This window comes from Triplophysa rosa, linkage group LG14 (genome assembly GCF_024868665.1).
Source record: "Triplophysa rosa linkage group LG14, Trosa_1v2, whole genome shotgun sequence".
NCBI classification, from domain to species: domain Eukaryota; kingdom Metazoa; phylum Chordata; class Actinopteri; order Cypriniformes; family Nemacheilidae; genus Triplophysa; species Triplophysa rosa.
Window position 1 is genome coordinate 10,814,380 of NC_079903.1, and position 18,293 is coordinate 10,832,672.

The window sequence follows — 18,293 nt, forward strand, 5'->3', positions numbered from 1 at the left end:
CATTGCCTTATTGTTATCTTGTTCTTGTTTTCACCCCATCGCGGGTTTTTGTTTATTTTAACAATAAACATAAAAGTATTTTGTTCTCCCTGTACTCCCGCTGCCTGCAATTGGGTTCTTTCCTGCCATAGTCCATAGCTGAGATTCATGACACTTTTCCTCACTCTGGATGTATACAGTTCTTGGAGGGTGGGCAGGGGAGCACCAATGATCTTCTCAGCAGTCCGAACTGTCCTCTGTAGTCTTCTGATGTCTGACTTTGTGGCTGAGCCAAACCAGACAGTGATGGATGTGCAGAGGACAGACTCTATGACAGCTGAGTAAGACTGTTTTAATAGAGTTTGTGGTAGGTTGAACTTCTTCAGCTGATGTAAGTACAACCTTTGCTGGGCTTTTTTAGCAATGGAGCCAATGTGATTGTCCCACTTCAGGTTCTGAGAGATGGTGGTGCCCAGGAACCTGAATGACTCCACTGCTGCCACAGTTCTGTTCATGATGGTGAGAGGGGGGAGTGCAGGGGGGTTTCTCCTGAAGTCCACAATCGTCTCCACTGTTTTAAGCGTGTTCAGCTCCAAGTTGTTATGACTGCACCAGACAGCCAGCTGCTCAGCCTCCTGTCTGTACGCAGACTCATCACCATCCTGGATGAGGCCAATGAGTGTGGTGTCGTCTGCGAACTTCATAAGTCTGACAGAAGGGTCCTGGGCAGTGCAGTCTTTGTGTACAGGGAGAAGAGCAGTGGGGAGAGAACGCACCCCTGGGGGGCGCCAGTGCTGATTGTGCGGGTGCTGGAATCTGAGTTTCCCCATTCTCACTAACTGCTGCCTGTCTGTCAGAAAGCTGGTGATCCACTGACAGATAGAGCCAGGAACAGATAGCTGGGTTAACTTTGTCTGGAGCAGTGATGGGATGATGGTGTTGAAAGCGGAGCTGAAATCCACAAACAGGATCCTCACATAGGTCCCTGGTCTATCCAGATGTTTCAGGACAAAATGCAGCCCCATGTTAACTGCATCCTCAACAGACCTGTTTGCTCTGTAGGCAAACTGCAGGGGGTCCAGTAAGGGTTCTGTGATGTCCTTCAGATGAGCCAGTACCAGTCTCTCGAATGACTTCATGACCACAGATGTGAGAGCGACGGGTCTGTAGTCATTCAGTCCTGTGATTTTGTTTTTTTTTGGGATGGGGATTATGGTGGAGCACTTGAAACAGGTAGGAACTGTGCACAGCTCCAGTGATCTGTTGAAGATCTGTGAGAAGATGAAGGCCAGTTGAATAGCACAGCTTTTAAGACAGGCTGGGGAGATACCATCTGGGCCTGGTGTTTTTCTTGTCTTTTGTTTCCTAAAGACTCGGCACACATCCTCTTCACTGATCTGAAGTGCAGGAGGTGGGGTGACTGAATGTGATAGGTGTTGTGTAGAGAGAATGTCAGAGTTGGTGTGAGGTGTAAAGTTAGCATTTTCAAATCTGCAGTAAAAGTCATTCAGATCATTGACCAGGTGTTGATTGGCTGCAAAATTGGGGGATGGTGGCTTGTAGTTGGTGATGTCTTTAAGGCCTTTCCACACAGACGCAGGGTCGTTGGCTGAAAACCAGTTTTCCAACTTTTTAGAGTAGTTTCTCTTAGCCACTCTGATCTCCTTTGTCAATGTGTTCCTAGCCTGCTTGTACAAGACTTTGTCCCCTTTTCTGTAGGCATCCTCCTTGGATTGGCAAATCTGTCTGAGTTTTGCTGAGAACCATGGTTTATCATTGTTGTATTTTAAGGAAGTCCTGGTAGGACTAATCCTCACAGAAACTGATGTATGATGTTACAGTCTCTGTGAGCTGTCCAGATCAGTGGTATCAGCTTCAAAAACACTCCAATCGGTGCACTCGAAACAGGCTTGTAAGGCCCGCTCTGTTTCGTTGGTCCATCTTTTAACAGTCCTTACCATAGGTTTTGCAGCTTTTAGTTTCTGCCTGTAGGCTGGGATAAGGTGAACCAGGCAGTGATCAGACAGCCCTAAAGCTGCTCTAGGGACAGAGCGATATGCATTCTTTATTGTGGTGTAGCAATGGTCCAAAATATTTTTGTCTCTGGTAGGGCATGTGATGTGTTGTCTGTATTTTGGCAGCTCGAATGTAAGTTTTGCGTGATTAAAGTCTCCAAGAATAATAATAACAGAGTCCGGATGTTGTTGCTGCTCAGTGTCCGTGATGTGATCGGCGAGCTGTTGTAACGCCACGCTCACGTGCGCTTGCGGTGGAATGTAAACACACACGAGAATGAACGAGGAAAACTCTCGCGGCGAGTAAAAGGGCTTACAGTTAATGAAGAGTGCTTCTAGGTCGAGACAGCACATCTTCTTCATCACTGTTGTATCTGTACACCACTTTTCATTGATGTAGAAACATACCCCACCACCGCGCGATTTCCCCGATGATTCTGCGTCGCGGTCCGCTCTGAACAGCTGGTAGCCGGGCAGATGTCGCGCGCTGTCCGGGATGAAGTCATTTAGCCACGTTTCCACGAAACACAAAACAGCAGAGTTTGAAAAATCCTTATTTGTCTGGTAGAGTAGAAGTTCGTCCGTTTTGTTTGGCAGAGAGCGCAGATTCGCCAGATGTATGCTAGGCAGCGCAGTTAACACAAGTAACCAATCAATTTGGCAATTAATTTGACTGCAATTGCCGTCTCCGTTTGATTTTTATCTGCGTCTGGTGGGTGTTTAACCCTGAATGCAAGATTATAAACTCAAAACACCTTTAAAGCGTTCAACAGACCCCCTGCAATTACGGCACGGACCACTAGGGGTTCGCGTATCCCCGGTTGAGAAACACTGTTAGAGGAAACATACAGTAGAGGAGAAATATCTGAGAAGCGAGAGATTAAAGCAAGTCAGGAACAAAGCCATTTCAAGATGAGGTCATTTGGATTTTGACAATGTTTACTCAAATAAACATAAAAATTACAGTATTGTTGCTTTCATTGTCTGTACATACTCTATTAAATACAACTAATTAATAAAAGCTTATCAAGGTTAAATTGCAAATAGAACAATAGAGATATCAACAATCATTTTACAACTATAAGCAATATAAATTTCCAAATATGTTTTTTTTTGTTTTGCTATTGATTAGTTTGGGCTCTGTGCTTGATCCATTTTACGGCGCCGACGGAAAAAGCCACACTGAAAAAGAAATGTTTGTCATTTCACAACACATTCTTTCTGCATGCCATTTAAAAATATATTAAATATTTAAAAACATTTTATTTTTACTTTGCAGTATTGAGTAACTAAGCTAATATTCTTTAATCCAGCGATGGAAGTGAAAGGGTTAACTGTACCTTTATGAGAATGATAATGATGATAATAAGGAGCAATAGTCCTCCTATTGAGCCTCCTATGATGGGACCTTTAGATGATGTCACTGCTAGCTTTGTAATGAACACCTCTACCTGCATTGCATAAATGAGTCTATACACAAGTCTATCATGTAATGCTTGAATACCTGTATAAACATAAGAGACTCTCACTCACTGTAGCGGTCCTCAAGGTGTTCTTTGAAGCATAAATGGTCTCGTTAAAGCTGTATTGTGCTACAGCAATGATCTTGTCAGATTTTTCCTATCCATTTGAAAAATAAATTTTGCATAAATATTTCTTTGATGTGCATGATTTTCATAAAAAGAAGTAATTGTGAGGTTCTAATACCTGAACATCACGTATTGAGACTGTGGCATCAATGATGATCTTTTGCAGTTCTTTCATGGAGCATCTGATAAGATATGATGCCTAAAGGAAAAACCTTTTTTTTATTTGATAAACTTTATATATATGATTATGGGCTGGTACACTATTCTTATCAAAGTTTTATTTCCCCCTATAATTTAATGCATATGTTATGGTTATGATAGATGTTAGAGATTGGTATTGTTGTTTCAAGACTAACAAAATATGTTGACCCATGCAGGAACGTTCCTTACTTTGCACAATCATTTGAAACATCTTACCTTTACTTTATTAGTAGGCGCTAAACACTCCTAATGGACGAAGATGAATAAATGTTAGTTTATTTTATACATTTTATTGTCACGCTAATCGATGCATACTCCATGTGTGATACCTTTGGTGTGACTTTGTCAACGATCACGTCTGTGTTGAATGTGTCCTTTGTTATGTTGACAACAACATCGATTGTAGCACCATACTTGTTTTCACCCACAAACTAAACATAAAAAATGGAATATACTTGAGATATAATACAATTAATGTAATACTTCATTATATTATGGTGCTAATTACATGAGTCTGAACAAATTGTATTTACTACAGGAATATTCTGTTGATACACCAGGTAAAAATCATACTGTATATCTGATCAATAGCACACCTCTCCTAAAAAAGTATGTGTTTTTATGTGTTTAATAGTAGTTTTAGAGTTTGTGAAATCTAGAGTATTACCACTGATGATTGTTTGTGTAAAGTTTTGTGTACTGTACCTCAAAGATGAATTGCAACTTTGAAGTGTCAGTCTTTCCTCCTTCTATACGGAATCTGTTTGGGGTGGCTGTGCTGTTGTTGTAGTAAAAATTAAACAGTGTTCAATATTAAAAAGTGAATAGATTTAACCCTAAAAGCAAATCCACAGTTGTTTCTTTACTTACCCAGTTATCTGGATGGGTAGGGAATACTTCACATCAAACTTGTATATTTTATAATCCAGAACTTGAGTGCCTTCGTTTGTACTAAAACAGTTGGAAAATAGAAGCATCACATTTGAATAATAGGTAACACAATAAGGTTTGATTCATTTCATGAAATCACTTTTAATTCCGTTAATAAATTAGTGTGTGTGATAAAGACATTTTGACTCGAACCTTGTCAGATTTGCGATAATCTCAGAATTAATCAACTGATGGAGATCAGGTTTTGTGTCATTGAGTTGCCAGGATATGGAGATGTTGGTCTGGCAGATAAAATCAACAATGAGCAGACAGTCGAAAATTAAAGCTGCTGATTCACACATGTATAACAGATTCATACCTGTTCACCTCTTCTGAAAACCACTTCAGGGTAGAGAGGAAGACATTGTATGTGACCTTCCTTTCTTACGGGACAATGACCTTCAGTTTTCTAGAATTGTGAGACATAAAGCAAAGTTGTCTTTTCAAACTTTGTTTCTATTAATTAATAATAAAAACAACTCTTTGTCCAACTCTTGTGCTACTTGAAACATGACTTTGTAGACAATTGCGCATTTACAAAATGTTAAATGCTCTCTCAAGTTGCTTTGAATAAAAGGATCTGCTGTAATGTAATGGTCAAGTTTTCTTTACCTTTAGACTGAGGATGTTGGGGTAGGTCAAAGATAGGGTTGTCATATAGGACAGATCTTCAGTGTTTGAAAGATGAAAATGTATATTTAAGCTTTGAGTTTCTCCTATTATGATCAGAGTTTCACTGCAATAAATGTCAATGGTGTTAATCTTCAAATTATTTAAAATGGTAAACATTAGTATAAATGCATTTAAGGTTCTTAAAAGCTTCTACACAGTGATGCCATAGAAGAACCATTTAGACAAAAAAGGTTCGTGTATGGCATCGAAGAACCTTTTGAAGAGTGTACACACCTTATCTTTGAATTGGACAGTGTAATTTTTGGTTTACAAACTTCAGGATTTCCGCACTCCTTTTCAAACGAAATCTAACAAAATGAAAGAAATATCTTGAGTATATACCTTTGTACTGTTTTGAATGTAAAATAAGATGTTACTTTTAATGTTATTTGAATCCTTAAATAAATGTTCACAAGTGCTTGTGCAGAATTTTGAATGCAATAAAGACAGAAAAATATTATTACCTCGTCAAAAATCTCTGTTTGACTAAAGACGTCAAGGATTCGGATAGGGGTTCCAATGGAATTTGGGGCCAATGAAAAATTTAACTTAATTTTAATAGGTGAAAAACAATCATAACAACCCTGAAATGAAGACACAATAAATCTCAGTTAATACATGTTGTAATAAATTGCTATGAGAAATAATGCTGACATTTGAAATTAAGTCTATGCTGAACATATATTTACTGGAAAATGTGTAGGTATATGCTAGAAAGGAAATTCCAACGTACCAAATAGTTTAAGCGGATATGCCCAGTGCACTCATTATGTGGGTCCAAAGTGAAGTCAGTTTTTAACAGACTTTCACCACCAACACTGAGGCGCTTTTTGTTTTGACCAAAATCCAAGTCAATTTGGTACTGAATGGAAAGTGTCTCGTCTTAAAAAAAAGCGAATGTTGTTAAAAAGTGCAAAGACATTTTAGGAACCCAAAATATTTACTTTACTGAAGTAGAAAACTTACGCTGAAGTTTTCCCTTGTTGATATTAAAACAAACATTGAACTTGTCAAACATGCTTGACATTGTCTGCTTAGAGAGAGAGATGATTTTTGGTTCAATCTTTATAGTTGGTTTGATAATCATAACAGGGATGGTCCTATGTAATATAAAAGAAATAAAAGAAAAAATGAATGCAATATAAAATGAATATATGAAAAAAATGAAGCTACATTTAGTATATAGAAACTCACTATTACTCACTCAAAAACTGCCACTTTCCCCTGACTTCCAACAGCGATCCAAGGCTTATTTTGTGTTGTACTAGATATGGAGCTTACAGACTGACCAAAATTCACAAGTTTCCACCCAAAATCTGATGGTGATATTTTCTGAAGAGAAAAAAAACACTACTTTAGAAAACACTTCCCAAAATGGCAAAATACAATTGACTGCGTTCTGAATTCTTTATCCAAAAAAGGAACAAGGAGCTGTAATAACTGAATGGTCATAATGTTGTAATGATGCTATATGCACACTTGTTTGCATTTGTCTTGCATATTATTAAAATAATTTTATAATAAAGGAAAGAAAATCATACTACTTTACAGAATTTCTGCTTCAATAAAATCCTTCTGCTCCAGTGATTTTTTATTTGCGATCCTTCAAAGGATTCGCATGCAGTACTAGCATTTGAAACTCACTTGTGAAAAGCGTAGACCGTCTTTGAAGCCGTTGTAAATGTAAATTCTACCAGATGCGTCTGTTTCTAAAGGAGCCCCCACTGCTACATCACCATGCCAGTTGCCATCAATATCTCCTATAGAAGCAATGGCAGCACCAAACCTGGCGAAGGTCTGTCCAGCGTCACCCTGCAGCTCCATGTCCACGCTCTCAAATCTCTCCTGCTGTCAGATGTTAAAGATCACCTTATTCATTATTTCAAGATCATCAAATTACCATTGCACCACACATATTTTTGGCATAATAAGGATCTGAATGGTATGTATGAGCTTACCTGATTCAGTCTGTACACCAACACTTTTCCTTCCTCCCCATATTGATGGAAATGAGGTGCTCCAACTAACAGATAATCAGTGTAACCATTCATATCAATGTCCAATGCACAGATAACTGATCCATAGTAAGATCCAACCTATGACAATGATGATTATCATAATAATGATGACAATAATAAAGACACACTATTATTGGCGAATATGTTAATTTGGGCTCTTCGTCTTGATTAAAAACCAGTTACAGTTGAAACGTGCATAAGAATTTTAGTTTAAGTAAATGTTCTTTCTAATATAAAAAGTATTACGCTAACAAGCTTGAAATACTTTATACCTGTTCTCCCTGGAGCACATATTTTTCAGAGCCCTCGAATATAAAAACTCCACCAGTCAAGTTATACCGCGGTGCACCAGATATATACAGAGTTTTACTGGGTAAATGAGCAGAGGCCACACTGTAACCTGAAATCACAAATACTTATATTACTTTCAATTACATTGTATTCTTATAAAAACATTAAAGCTGTCTTGATCAGATTTGGTTTAATGTGTATTTTAACCAAAACCAAACGTTTCATCTTTGGCACAATCGACCTCGTAAGATAATTCTGTTTGCCGTTACTGACCTAAATAAGAAAATTTGGGTCCATTATTAGAGGCATTGAAAAATGTTACTCTGTCATCTGATTTCACAATGAGTCCACCGCTCCAGTCATAAGCCCCCACCGCTCCAAATAGAAGAGATCTCTGAGCAGAAAGCAAAAACCGATTGATGTTAGGAGTATACGACATATTACAGTATATTACTGATATCAAATAAAACAATATTGGGAATGAATGAAACTTGTGCAATGTTTGGAATAAGTTCGTAAAAAAAGGGTTAAGTGCTGTTTGACTTTTTTTATTCTGCCTACATCATGCATAATGTGTGAGCTGAACCCAGCCTCGGCAAGCTGTAACTGAAATCCTCCAGTACCTGCACAAGGACAGTAAAACAGTAAAACTTTAAACATTGGTCATCATTTGATCTGAACTACATCAAAGCAATCTGGAAATGGAACTCCTTGGGACCAGAGGTGCATAACACAACTAGTTGAGCTACATGTATATAACACATAACTTCTTTATTATAGTCTATTGTGAGATGACAGCTGTACCCTCAATTCCAGTTATGCTTTGTTCCAGTTGAGAAAGAATGTTGTATAGCGCAGCATAATTGGAAACATGAAAAAACTTATTGGCATCTGCTATTTCCTTCATCTCTTGTACTGCCTCAGGTTTAAGGTCGTCACCTACCTACACATAATAACATGATGATATTCCAAGAGTAAGTTATACATTATCAACTACTATACAACATTATTAAACTGTATGATGTTTATCATAAGATCAGCGGTAAACAGGACACTTACTCCGATGGCAAATCGAGTTACTCCTTCCATTTGTGTCATGTTCAAAACATCAGTAAGGTTCATTGGGTCTCCCAAAATTTCTCCGTCAGACAACACAATGATCATTTTTCTGGAGTTTTTTTTTGATCCATTCTCAGGGACAAAAATATTTGTGCTGCAAACAGACAATAAAATCAGAAGAGACCATGATTGTAGTGATCTACTGTATATATAAAAGTGCTAGATGATTTTCATACACATTATAGTTAGTGGAGAAGAACTCACAGCACGTGGTGGATGGCCGAGGCAGTCTTTGTGAACCTTTGAATTTGTTCTATTTCCTTGACTTTTTCCAAGGCCCTGGCACTCTCCTTATTGTCCAGAAGTGAGAGTTCGGTCCTAATATCAAATCCATACTGCACTATTGCAAAGTCACACTAAAAAGAGATTTTAATTTTTTTGTAGCAACGTGAAATTATACAGTACAGATATTGTTTGATTGACTGTACAACAGCATTGCATTGCTCTACTTGCTGAGCTTATGTAGTTCTGCTTACGTCAAAACACGTTTTCCAAACATTCAGCATGACATTGTAGATAAAGTCTTTTGCTTTCTGAAAGTCATCAGGTTTAATGCTGCCAGAACCATCAAGCACAAAAGCAATCTCTGTCCCAGGCTCTACAACACACATGCCTGAATGTTAGTTGTTGCTTTATTGAAATCTTTTGCGCCATGTAGACATCATCATTACATAACAAACACTAGCATTCATTATTACTAAGACTGGTACCTTCGTCTTCATTTGCTTTTGTGTCTGTGGACCCCTGGGCATCTCTTTTCCTTCGTCCTTTAACTCCTTGCGGATGGCAATGAAGGCGTAGAGCAAACATTTGGATATTATTACATTATCAATAAGACTTGTAAAATGAGTCACACTATTTAAGTATTTTTTGTTTTCACCTTCATTGTTGATGTTGTTATGTGTTGCATTAAGATTCGAAACTGGAATTAAAGGGGTGTAAGATCATCAAAGATTGTATCTGAATTAAGACAATGCAATTATGAAATTATAAAAAACCATACAAAACATACCTAGTTCATATGGATTCAGTTTGACCTTCCCTTCAACATTTATCATTATGCAATTTCCATTCAAGTAGTCTGTTGACTGCTTCTGTGTGTGAATCTGATTGCACACCTTGTGACGAAAAAAACTATTAAAAACTATCTTTCTCATACCTCTCACCTCTCAAGGCACTCTCTTAGTAAATTATATAGTTAGCTTTCATTTTAGGGTCATTTCACTGAAGGGGTGACATTTGCTGAATCAAACGTTTTTATTCAATACTAAATCTAATAACACACATGTTTTACTATTTTAAATTTGTATTGGTCAATCTCAGAAAACTATTTTTTACAAGGTTATTATTAGATGGATGCATTTTTGTAACAGGACTGAAAGTAACAGGACTGAGTTTTTAGCAGAAAATTAATTAATTAATTAACAAATACATGAAGCCACATGGCAAACATGCTAACAACATGGGGACATAATAATAATAATTTTTAAATAAACAAATTACATCAAAGAAATAATTGAAGTAACAGGACTGTATGTTGAGATTGTCACAGCTAAAATATCATACAATTTACAAAAAAGAAAATTAACTTTTGTTATTCATGTGGCCTTCAGAAGACCATGATGAAACTTGTGGAACATTTTAAGGTTTTCAGAGGTGAGGATGTTTTAGGGTAACAGGACTGGGTGAAACTACAAATGTGTAATACATCTAAAATACATGTAGTATGGATTTTTTATGAAAAAATAAGCACATATGGAATTAGAAAACTAAGATTTATGAAGTATTTATAACTTTATATTTTATGATAAGGTACAGTGACACATACCAAATGCTGTTTTTTCATTGTTCTAGGCAGTTTTTAATTCATGTTTTAGCGTTTACATTTTAAATTTGCAGTTAGCTTAATGTTTTTAATAATATTTAAACATATAATGGCCTGGGACAGAAATGTCACCCATTCAGTAGAATGACTCTTTGATTTGTTTGATTTGTATTTAGACATTTTAGATATTGAAGATTTCAGTTATTCTGTCAGCCAGACATTTAATATCTGAAAGGAATTATCTTTATATTTGAGATTTAACAAGAGAAAATCACTATAATTTTAATAAAGACCATCATTCTTTTTTATTTAGGGAACTTTGTCCCACACTATGGTTTTGGGTGACGTAAACATTTCTGACTCACAGCGTTCGAGAACATTTGACTACCTCCTGATAAGTCATGAAGCTGGAAGTGTTTCCTAAAATATTACAAACCTTTGAAAGTTACAAAGGAATTAAAAATTCCCCACATGCAATTTAAAAAATATTTTTAAGGCGTTTTTCCCATTTTCATGTCCTCTAAAAGACAATTTCCTGTTCTCTAAAGGAGAACCGATGCATTTCTGTCTGTCACTTGTCTGCAGTGGAAACCAATCTCTGTGGTTTTACTGTGAAAATGTTCAGTGAGACTGACACAAAGCCTTCAACAAACTATATCTGATTACATATCGTTCACTTTTCATGTAACAACCATTCATTAACCGAATCATGTATACGGCTTTCCTGTCACATTTGCCTGACGTATATTCAAGAAGCTTTACACAAAACCTACCAGAAGATGCTCGCCCTCTGATATCACACTGGCTGCTACTGATGCTATGGGTTTTAGGCCTTTTGTTGTTTCACCTTTAGAGGAAATGTTTATGAATTAAAAGTTATGCAATGCAATACTACAAATTACGGAAACGTTTTTTACAGCATGGTTTCAAGTTTAAAGCTGAATGACAAGCAACAAACTTACCGTGAGAATTTACCAAGTCACAGTCCTTCTTTAGTGTGCACTTGAAAAGTTTTCCACTTGTAGGGGAAGGAACAAGAACTCTGAAATAAAAGATATGACGACAATGAAAAATTATAACAGATCACGCTGTCCTTTAAAATCAAGGTTATAAAAACAACAAAACACATATTTCCAAAAACGTCTCTTATAAGTGACTAACCCATCTTTCGAATTAATAACGGTTTGTCCAAAAAGTGGATCATCATTTGTGAAATTCTTCACTGGTGAGGTTTGAATGTTGAACCCGTTCACACTACATATCACTGTAATATAAAATAGAATAACACATCAGTTTACACAGCTCAATTTAGATTAATTGGTACAAAGCAAAAGCACTATATCATATTTTTAAAACTGTACATTTGTAACACATTTTCAGGTTAATACGGAAAAAAAAAAACTCAGGACAAGCTCAAACAAATGTTCCACATTGAATAATTATGAAATAAGGTAAATAAATACCTACCAATCATAAATATCACTCCTCTGTACATTTTGTGAAAATGCTAAATCCTACGCTTTAATAAAATAACATTTATAGAGCACTCAGCGGAACTGACAGTGTAAAAATTTCACTGTGGTCATGAGAAAGTAGAACAACAGATGTTGTCGGTAATAGCCTTTGAATCCTCCCCCTCTACAATCTTTACACAAAACACACGTCTCTATGGGGAAGGGAGTTCAGAATGATCCTCATTGTTGAGAAATACATAACTTTAATGATATTTTTAAATGATAAAGCTGCATCAATTCTGAAATAACAGCCTAATAGTGCACAATAAAGCTTTAAGCTTAGGAGTTTAAGTATTTACTTTACAAAAGATGTTTGCAGCAGACTAAGACAAAATAAGGGGTATAGCCAATAGGTGAAGTTAGCCAAATAGGTGTAAGTTTTGTTAGACAGTGAGAAGAACTCTATGTAAAATCAATATCAGTAAGTATATAATTGTGTGATAATATTTATATATTCACAGCATTTGAACTAATTAATTAAATATTTACGACTATACAACTCAACTCACTCTTATTGTCACATCACCACGTGTGGTGAGTGAAAATCTTGGTTGCGTATGCCATATAAAGTAGAATGCAGTTGCACAGACAACTGTATGACTTCACAGATTTAAGTGACACACATTATTGTTAGAAAGTTTAGAGTCACTTACTTACAAAATATAAAAATAAATGATTGAACAATTATATTTTGACTATAAAATATATTTCACATCTTCAAGCATCCGTCGCAGATCAAAAGCTCTGTTATGTCAAGAGAAATATTTCACTCAAATAGTCAGTGATGTACATAATGTACATATGAATGTCTTGATGTCGTACTGAACTGTACTCACTAATGCTGTAACATTCTAGTCAACTGAACTTTTATCACAGACATTTTGTAAGAGGATGTGGTGACTATGGTAGGAAACTTGCATGTCTGATGTCAATAGTCTAAACTGCAGCTTGAAACATTGCAAATATAAATCTATTTTCAGCTTTTAAAAATGGACCACATAATCTACTAGCAAATAAAACGAATCTGGAAAAAGAAAAACATAACGTACAGGAAACAAGTTGAGAAATCAAGAGACTGTGTGTGTTAGTGAGAGAGATTGTCTTGTAGTTAAAGAAGTTCATGGCAAGTTTACATTGACATCATGAGGCCCATTGCAAGACATCACTTCATTCACATATTTGCAATATATATATACACAAGAGAAGAGACAAACATGAAACAAGACACATGTGAAACCAGTTACAATAAAGAGACTCAAGGCATTATGGGAAATGGAGTCCTAGAAAACACAAGCAGAAACACAGAGCACTATGGCGCCCTCAGGTGGCGAACAGAGGCGCCAGCCACAGGACATGACACCTATCCAATAGATGAATTTTAAGATAACAGGCTAGAAATCTTATGCCGCGGTTAAAACGCTCATACTTCAAACCTGGAAGTAACGTTTAGATTTAGTAACATTGAGGGCCTTTCCTGGACAGAGATTAGCCTAAACCAGGACTAGGTTTTAGTTAAATTAGGATATTTAAGTCGTTTTAATAAAACATTACTGGTGTGCATCTTGAGACAAAACAATCACGCTTATATATTATAAGATATGTCATAAAAGATATGTCAGTGCAAATTGTTTTCGATAAAGACTTCTCTAAATTAGTCTGGGACTATATAGCCTAAACCCTGTCCGGGAAACCGCCCCGTAAAATATTTAAGAACATTCAAACATTAATGTCACAAATGATATAGTAGCATTAAAACATTTCAAGTATTTAACATTAAAAAGATCTGATGGATCCTTCATTTTGTGGGAGACGTAGGACCTATTTTTTGCCCTTGAATTGGGATGCAGCCATAGCCATGGATTGTCCCTACTTTTACATATTCATTCATAAAAAAATATTTTCACCCATCATTTTTTATTTATTTGTACACAAAAAAGCATTGTTTTCATAAATGTGTTTTAATAGAGGAAAATGAAACATCAGTATTTTTACATAAACCTTTATGGCTGTATTGATTTTAAAAACGGGATAGACACACAAAAGTGTCTGAGTAACAAATACTTTACAAAGGTTAAGAGACAATATTTGACAATGTCTTTTTGCTGGCTTTAATGGCAACACTTAAATTTAATTAATTCAACCAATCCGAGTAATGCATTTACAGTATGTTTAATAACATGAGTTTCTCTGCGTCCTAAATCGCCAACTTCCGTACTATATAGTAGGCGAAAATAAGTATGAGTCACGAACAGTATGTCCGAAAACAATATTCAAAAAACAGTATAGGCAAGAAATACCCGGATTTACATTTAAACGCTATCCATTTTCAAGGCAAAGAACAGTGTGGATATTCTGCTAAACATCGCCTATTAATCTATTAGGTGATAAAGGTTTTCTCCTGTAACTTCTAGTTATGCTTTGTGCCAGTTGAGAAAGAATGTTGTCTTAAACATTCTTAAAAAAACTTATTGGCATCTGCTATTTCCTTCATCTCTTGTACTGCCTCAGGTTTAAGGTCGTCACCTACCTACACATAATAACATGATGTTAGGAGCGACGTGATACATTGTTTTTTTTTAAATGTTTTTTATATAATATACTTCCAGTAATACATGCAAAAACCCTACAGGTGAATTATAACATTATTTTATGATGTTTATCATAAATGTAATTAAAATCAGAGGTAAACAAGACACTTACTCCAATGGCAAATGGAGTTATTGTTTTCACTTGTCGCATGTTGAAAACATCAGTAAGGTTCATTGGGTTATAAGTGTCAAATAAATAATTCCCCATAAGCCATTTTTAAAATATTATTAATGAATCATTAATTATTGCTTTGCCACAATTTCCTGTTCTCTTATAGAGAACTGATGCATTGTCTGTCACTTGTTTGCAGTGGTTTTACTGTGAAAATGTTCAGTGAGACTAATACAAGGCCTTTTGGATGGTACAGTATATCTGCTTATATACAGTTTACTTTTCATTCACTACAGCTTTCCAATTAACACAACCATTTATTAACCAAATCGCTGAGAATGATGCATACTGCTTTTACAAGATCCTCTGCTATCTCACTAGCATAGTGATACTATTGGTCTCAGGCCTTGTATTTTCTCACCTTTAGAGGAAATGTTGATGGATTATGTAACAATACAAATTAAGGAAACATTTTTACAGCTAAAAGACCTGGATAAATAGTGACAAAATTACTGTGAAAATTTACCAAGTCACAGTCCTTCTTTCCTATGCACTTGAAAAGTCTTCCAGTTGTGGGGGTGGGAACAACTCTAAAATAAAATATATGATAGCAATTAAAAATTATAATAGATCACACTGTGGTTTAAAAATAAAAAGTAATAAAAAGTAATGATCTACTTTTTACCGCACACAGGGTTGAGGATCCAATTACAGACTTTTTATATGTAATCCAAGGTCAATCCACAATTAGGCAAAGAGTCAAAAACACAGGTATCAGTTCAAAAATAAAACAAGATCCAAGGAAAATGGTAAACAGAGTATAGTGCACAAAACCACAGGCAACAATCCAGGAATTATTGCAAAGTTAGACAAGACATCACAAGACTGACTGGACTCACAAGGTTTAAATAAGCAGGGTTAATGAGGCTACCCAGCAAGCAATTTCGCGTCTAAAAGACGTCTAATAGACGTCTAAACATAGCCCTGACTTCTAGGCTAAGCCACCCCAAGGCATAAAATCATAGGTGAAAGGATAATAACGCATTTCACGAGGTGGCAAAGGAACTATAAGTAGTTCTCCTGAGTTTTGGTAGAATTTTGGTAGATTTTTCTTATATCACATAATTAAATATTATTTTGTTGAAAATGTTTAATGTTTAAATGACAGCTATGATTTAAATAAAATAAATAAATCAAACAAACTACAGATGAGTTTCTTTATCGGCGGAAGGATATCTTTGGCAGAGCAGTGGCGCGCTGGCAACTCAAAAAACATAATCTAGAACCACTCAAGTATACACTATGCAGGGCTCCTCCATTAAACATACAGGGCCTTGGTTTAATCCACATGGGCTTTATAAAATGGGACCAATATGGGCCTTATGCATGTTGCCCACTTGGGTCCCACAGGGGCCCCACTCAGATTCTACGTAGGATTCATATGGGCTAATTCACATAGGGCCGACATGGAACCCGTGGACAAACCCACTTGGGGCCCATGCCTCAAGTCCATATGGGGCCTATATTGGCCCCACAAAAAATTGTTGGCTGGGTAAGTGTTAGAACATTTCTCACTTTTAAACTCAGTTGGCCCAAGAAAAGTGTGATAAAAAACACAAACGCGATCTATTCCATTGCTGACGTTTCCAGTCGACTAGTGTCGTGAACGAACCGTTCTTTTTGAGCGAATCTTTCAAGTGATCGAATCGTTCTTTTTCACTGAAATCTCGAGCACAGAGCGTATTGTCTAAAGCACGAGCCAATGGCGTTCGAGTGTGAGTTTTGACAGAGCATATGATTGGTTGCATGTGCTGAACGAATACGCCCTTCACTGAACGAACGAGCCTGTGTTTGAGTCTGAACGAGAGAGATCTAGTTCGTACACGAACGAAAGGAGTCAAAGGACCCGCTGATTCTCGTTCATGAACGACATGAACGAGCTGTTACTTCTCACTCGTGAATGAAAGATGAGGTCTCTCTTGTTCAACAAGTACAGAAACGGACACAATGTAAAATCCTTACGAAAATAATAAAATAATGCAAGCTGATGTTTAAATGTAACAAAGACAAATTAACATTGTCATTTTTATTGCATGGAAAATGTCAAGCCCTGTTTATTCCGTTATTGTACTGCAAGCATGGGTGTTTTGTGTGCATTTTGTATCATTTATTGTTCTTTCAAATAAAAACGACTTCATTGCGTTTAATTCATGTCGCGCACTTCTCTAAAAACTGTAAAACAAAAGTGTGACATCTCATGTTAACATGTTACTATGGGAAAATTATGTTACAAAGGTATGCAAACTAGTGCATGCATACAAATGAAAAGAAAGAAATATAAGTTTACACCGTAAAAAATAAGCAGTTAATTTAACTTAAAATAATTTGTAACCTGGCTGCCTTAAATGATAAAGTGTTCTGTGTTTATTTGTCTTTGTTTGTACATTTGATTATGCCCTCTCAGTTTTTTACCCTGTGGACAGGACATGAACTGGGCCCTTTGGTACTGCCCAGTTTTATGTTATTTTCTTATTTCATGGCAAAAAAAATCACAAAATATGGAGATAGCCTACAAGGATTTTGAAGGACCACAGCTATATGCTGATGCAGGTCCCATACATAAATCGGATATATGAAAAGTTATGTAAAAAATGTTTTTATATATAAGGATTTAAAAAAATATGTAAATCATTCTTTTGCGTTGGTTTGTTGTGCAACAGTATGAACAATGTTAGTATTTCTCCAAAAATGATTGGCTATACAGAACAAATAAGATTTAGTTATTCAGATCTTACTTATCAGACAGACATCAATTTGTCAATTTAAATGGGGAATCATCAAATCTAGCGCAAGTAAATTATGGATTACCTCAGGGATCGGTTTTAGGACCCTTGCTATTCTCCATATACATGCTGCCCCTTGGAAACGTTATTAGAAAACATGGAATTTGCTTCCACTGTTATGCAGATGATACTCAGCTATATATCTTATCAAGACCAGATGATTCCTTCCAGCTATCCAAATTGGCAGAGTGCATCGAAGATATAAAACATTGGATGACTTGTAATTTCCTTCTTTTAAATTCTAATAAAACCGAAATATTACTTATCGGACCAAAGACATGCGAGCAGAATATTTCGGATTATAACCTGCAAATTGAAGGCCGCACTGTTACTCCAATGTAATAAACAATGAGCAATAAACAATGAGGTGTCACGCAAATCGCAAGTCCAGTACGGTGTACCACAGGGCTCAGTCTTAGGGCCTCTGCTCTTCGCATTATACATGCTACCTCTAGGAGATATAATAAAGCGACACGGAGTTAGCTTTCACTGTTATGCTGATGATACTCAACTTTATATTTCCTCGAAGCCTCATGAAACACAGCAGTTCCATCGAATAATGGAATGCATAGTCGATATAAAAAACTGGATGAGTAA

General features: G+C 36.2%; 1 protein-coding gene across 2 annotated transcripts; it reads right to left on the reverse strand.

The window, feature by feature from the left end:
- Positions 1-2,896: 2,896 nt before the first annotated feature.
- On the reverse strand, positions 2,897-12,276 carry itgae.2 (integrin, alpha E, tandem duplicate 2). 2 transcript variants are annotated; one of them, XM_057351934.1, is made up of 32 exons: positions 12,107-12,276; positions 11,801-11,903; positions 11,602-11,681; positions 11,413-11,486; positions 9,827-9,932; positions 9,695-9,736; positions 9,525-9,590; positions 9,291-9,412; positions 9,019-9,170; positions 8,755-8,908; positions 8,500-8,638; positions 8,257-8,318; positions 7,969-8,089; positions 7,677-7,804; positions 7,345-7,482; positions 7,031-7,231; positions 6,591-6,718; positions 6,353-6,486; positions 6,120-6,268; positions 5,851-5,970; positions 5,621-5,694; positions 5,327-5,450; positions 5,034-5,123; positions 4,868-4,956; positions 4,655-4,735; positions 4,490-4,562; positions 4,114-4,215; positions 4,001-4,030; positions 3,702-3,782; positions 3,528-3,614; positions 3,335-3,445; positions 2,897-3,176 (listed from the first exon to the last, which is right to left on the reverse strand). In XM_057351934.1, the coding sequence occupies exons 1-32, from the start codon at positions 12,132-12,134 to the stop codon at positions 3,123-3,125; spliced, it is 3,243 nt and encodes a 1,080-aa protein (XP_057207917.1). In that variant the 5' UTR covers positions 12,135-12,276; the 3' UTR covers positions 2,897-3,122. The 2 variants fall into 2 exon arrangements, with proteins under 2 accessions (XP_057207917.1, XP_057207916.1); XM_057351933.1 differs by having other exon boundaries at positions 2,898-3,176; positions 7,031-7,234; positions 12,107-12,274.
- Positions 12,277-18,293: the final 6,017 nt, after the last annotated feature.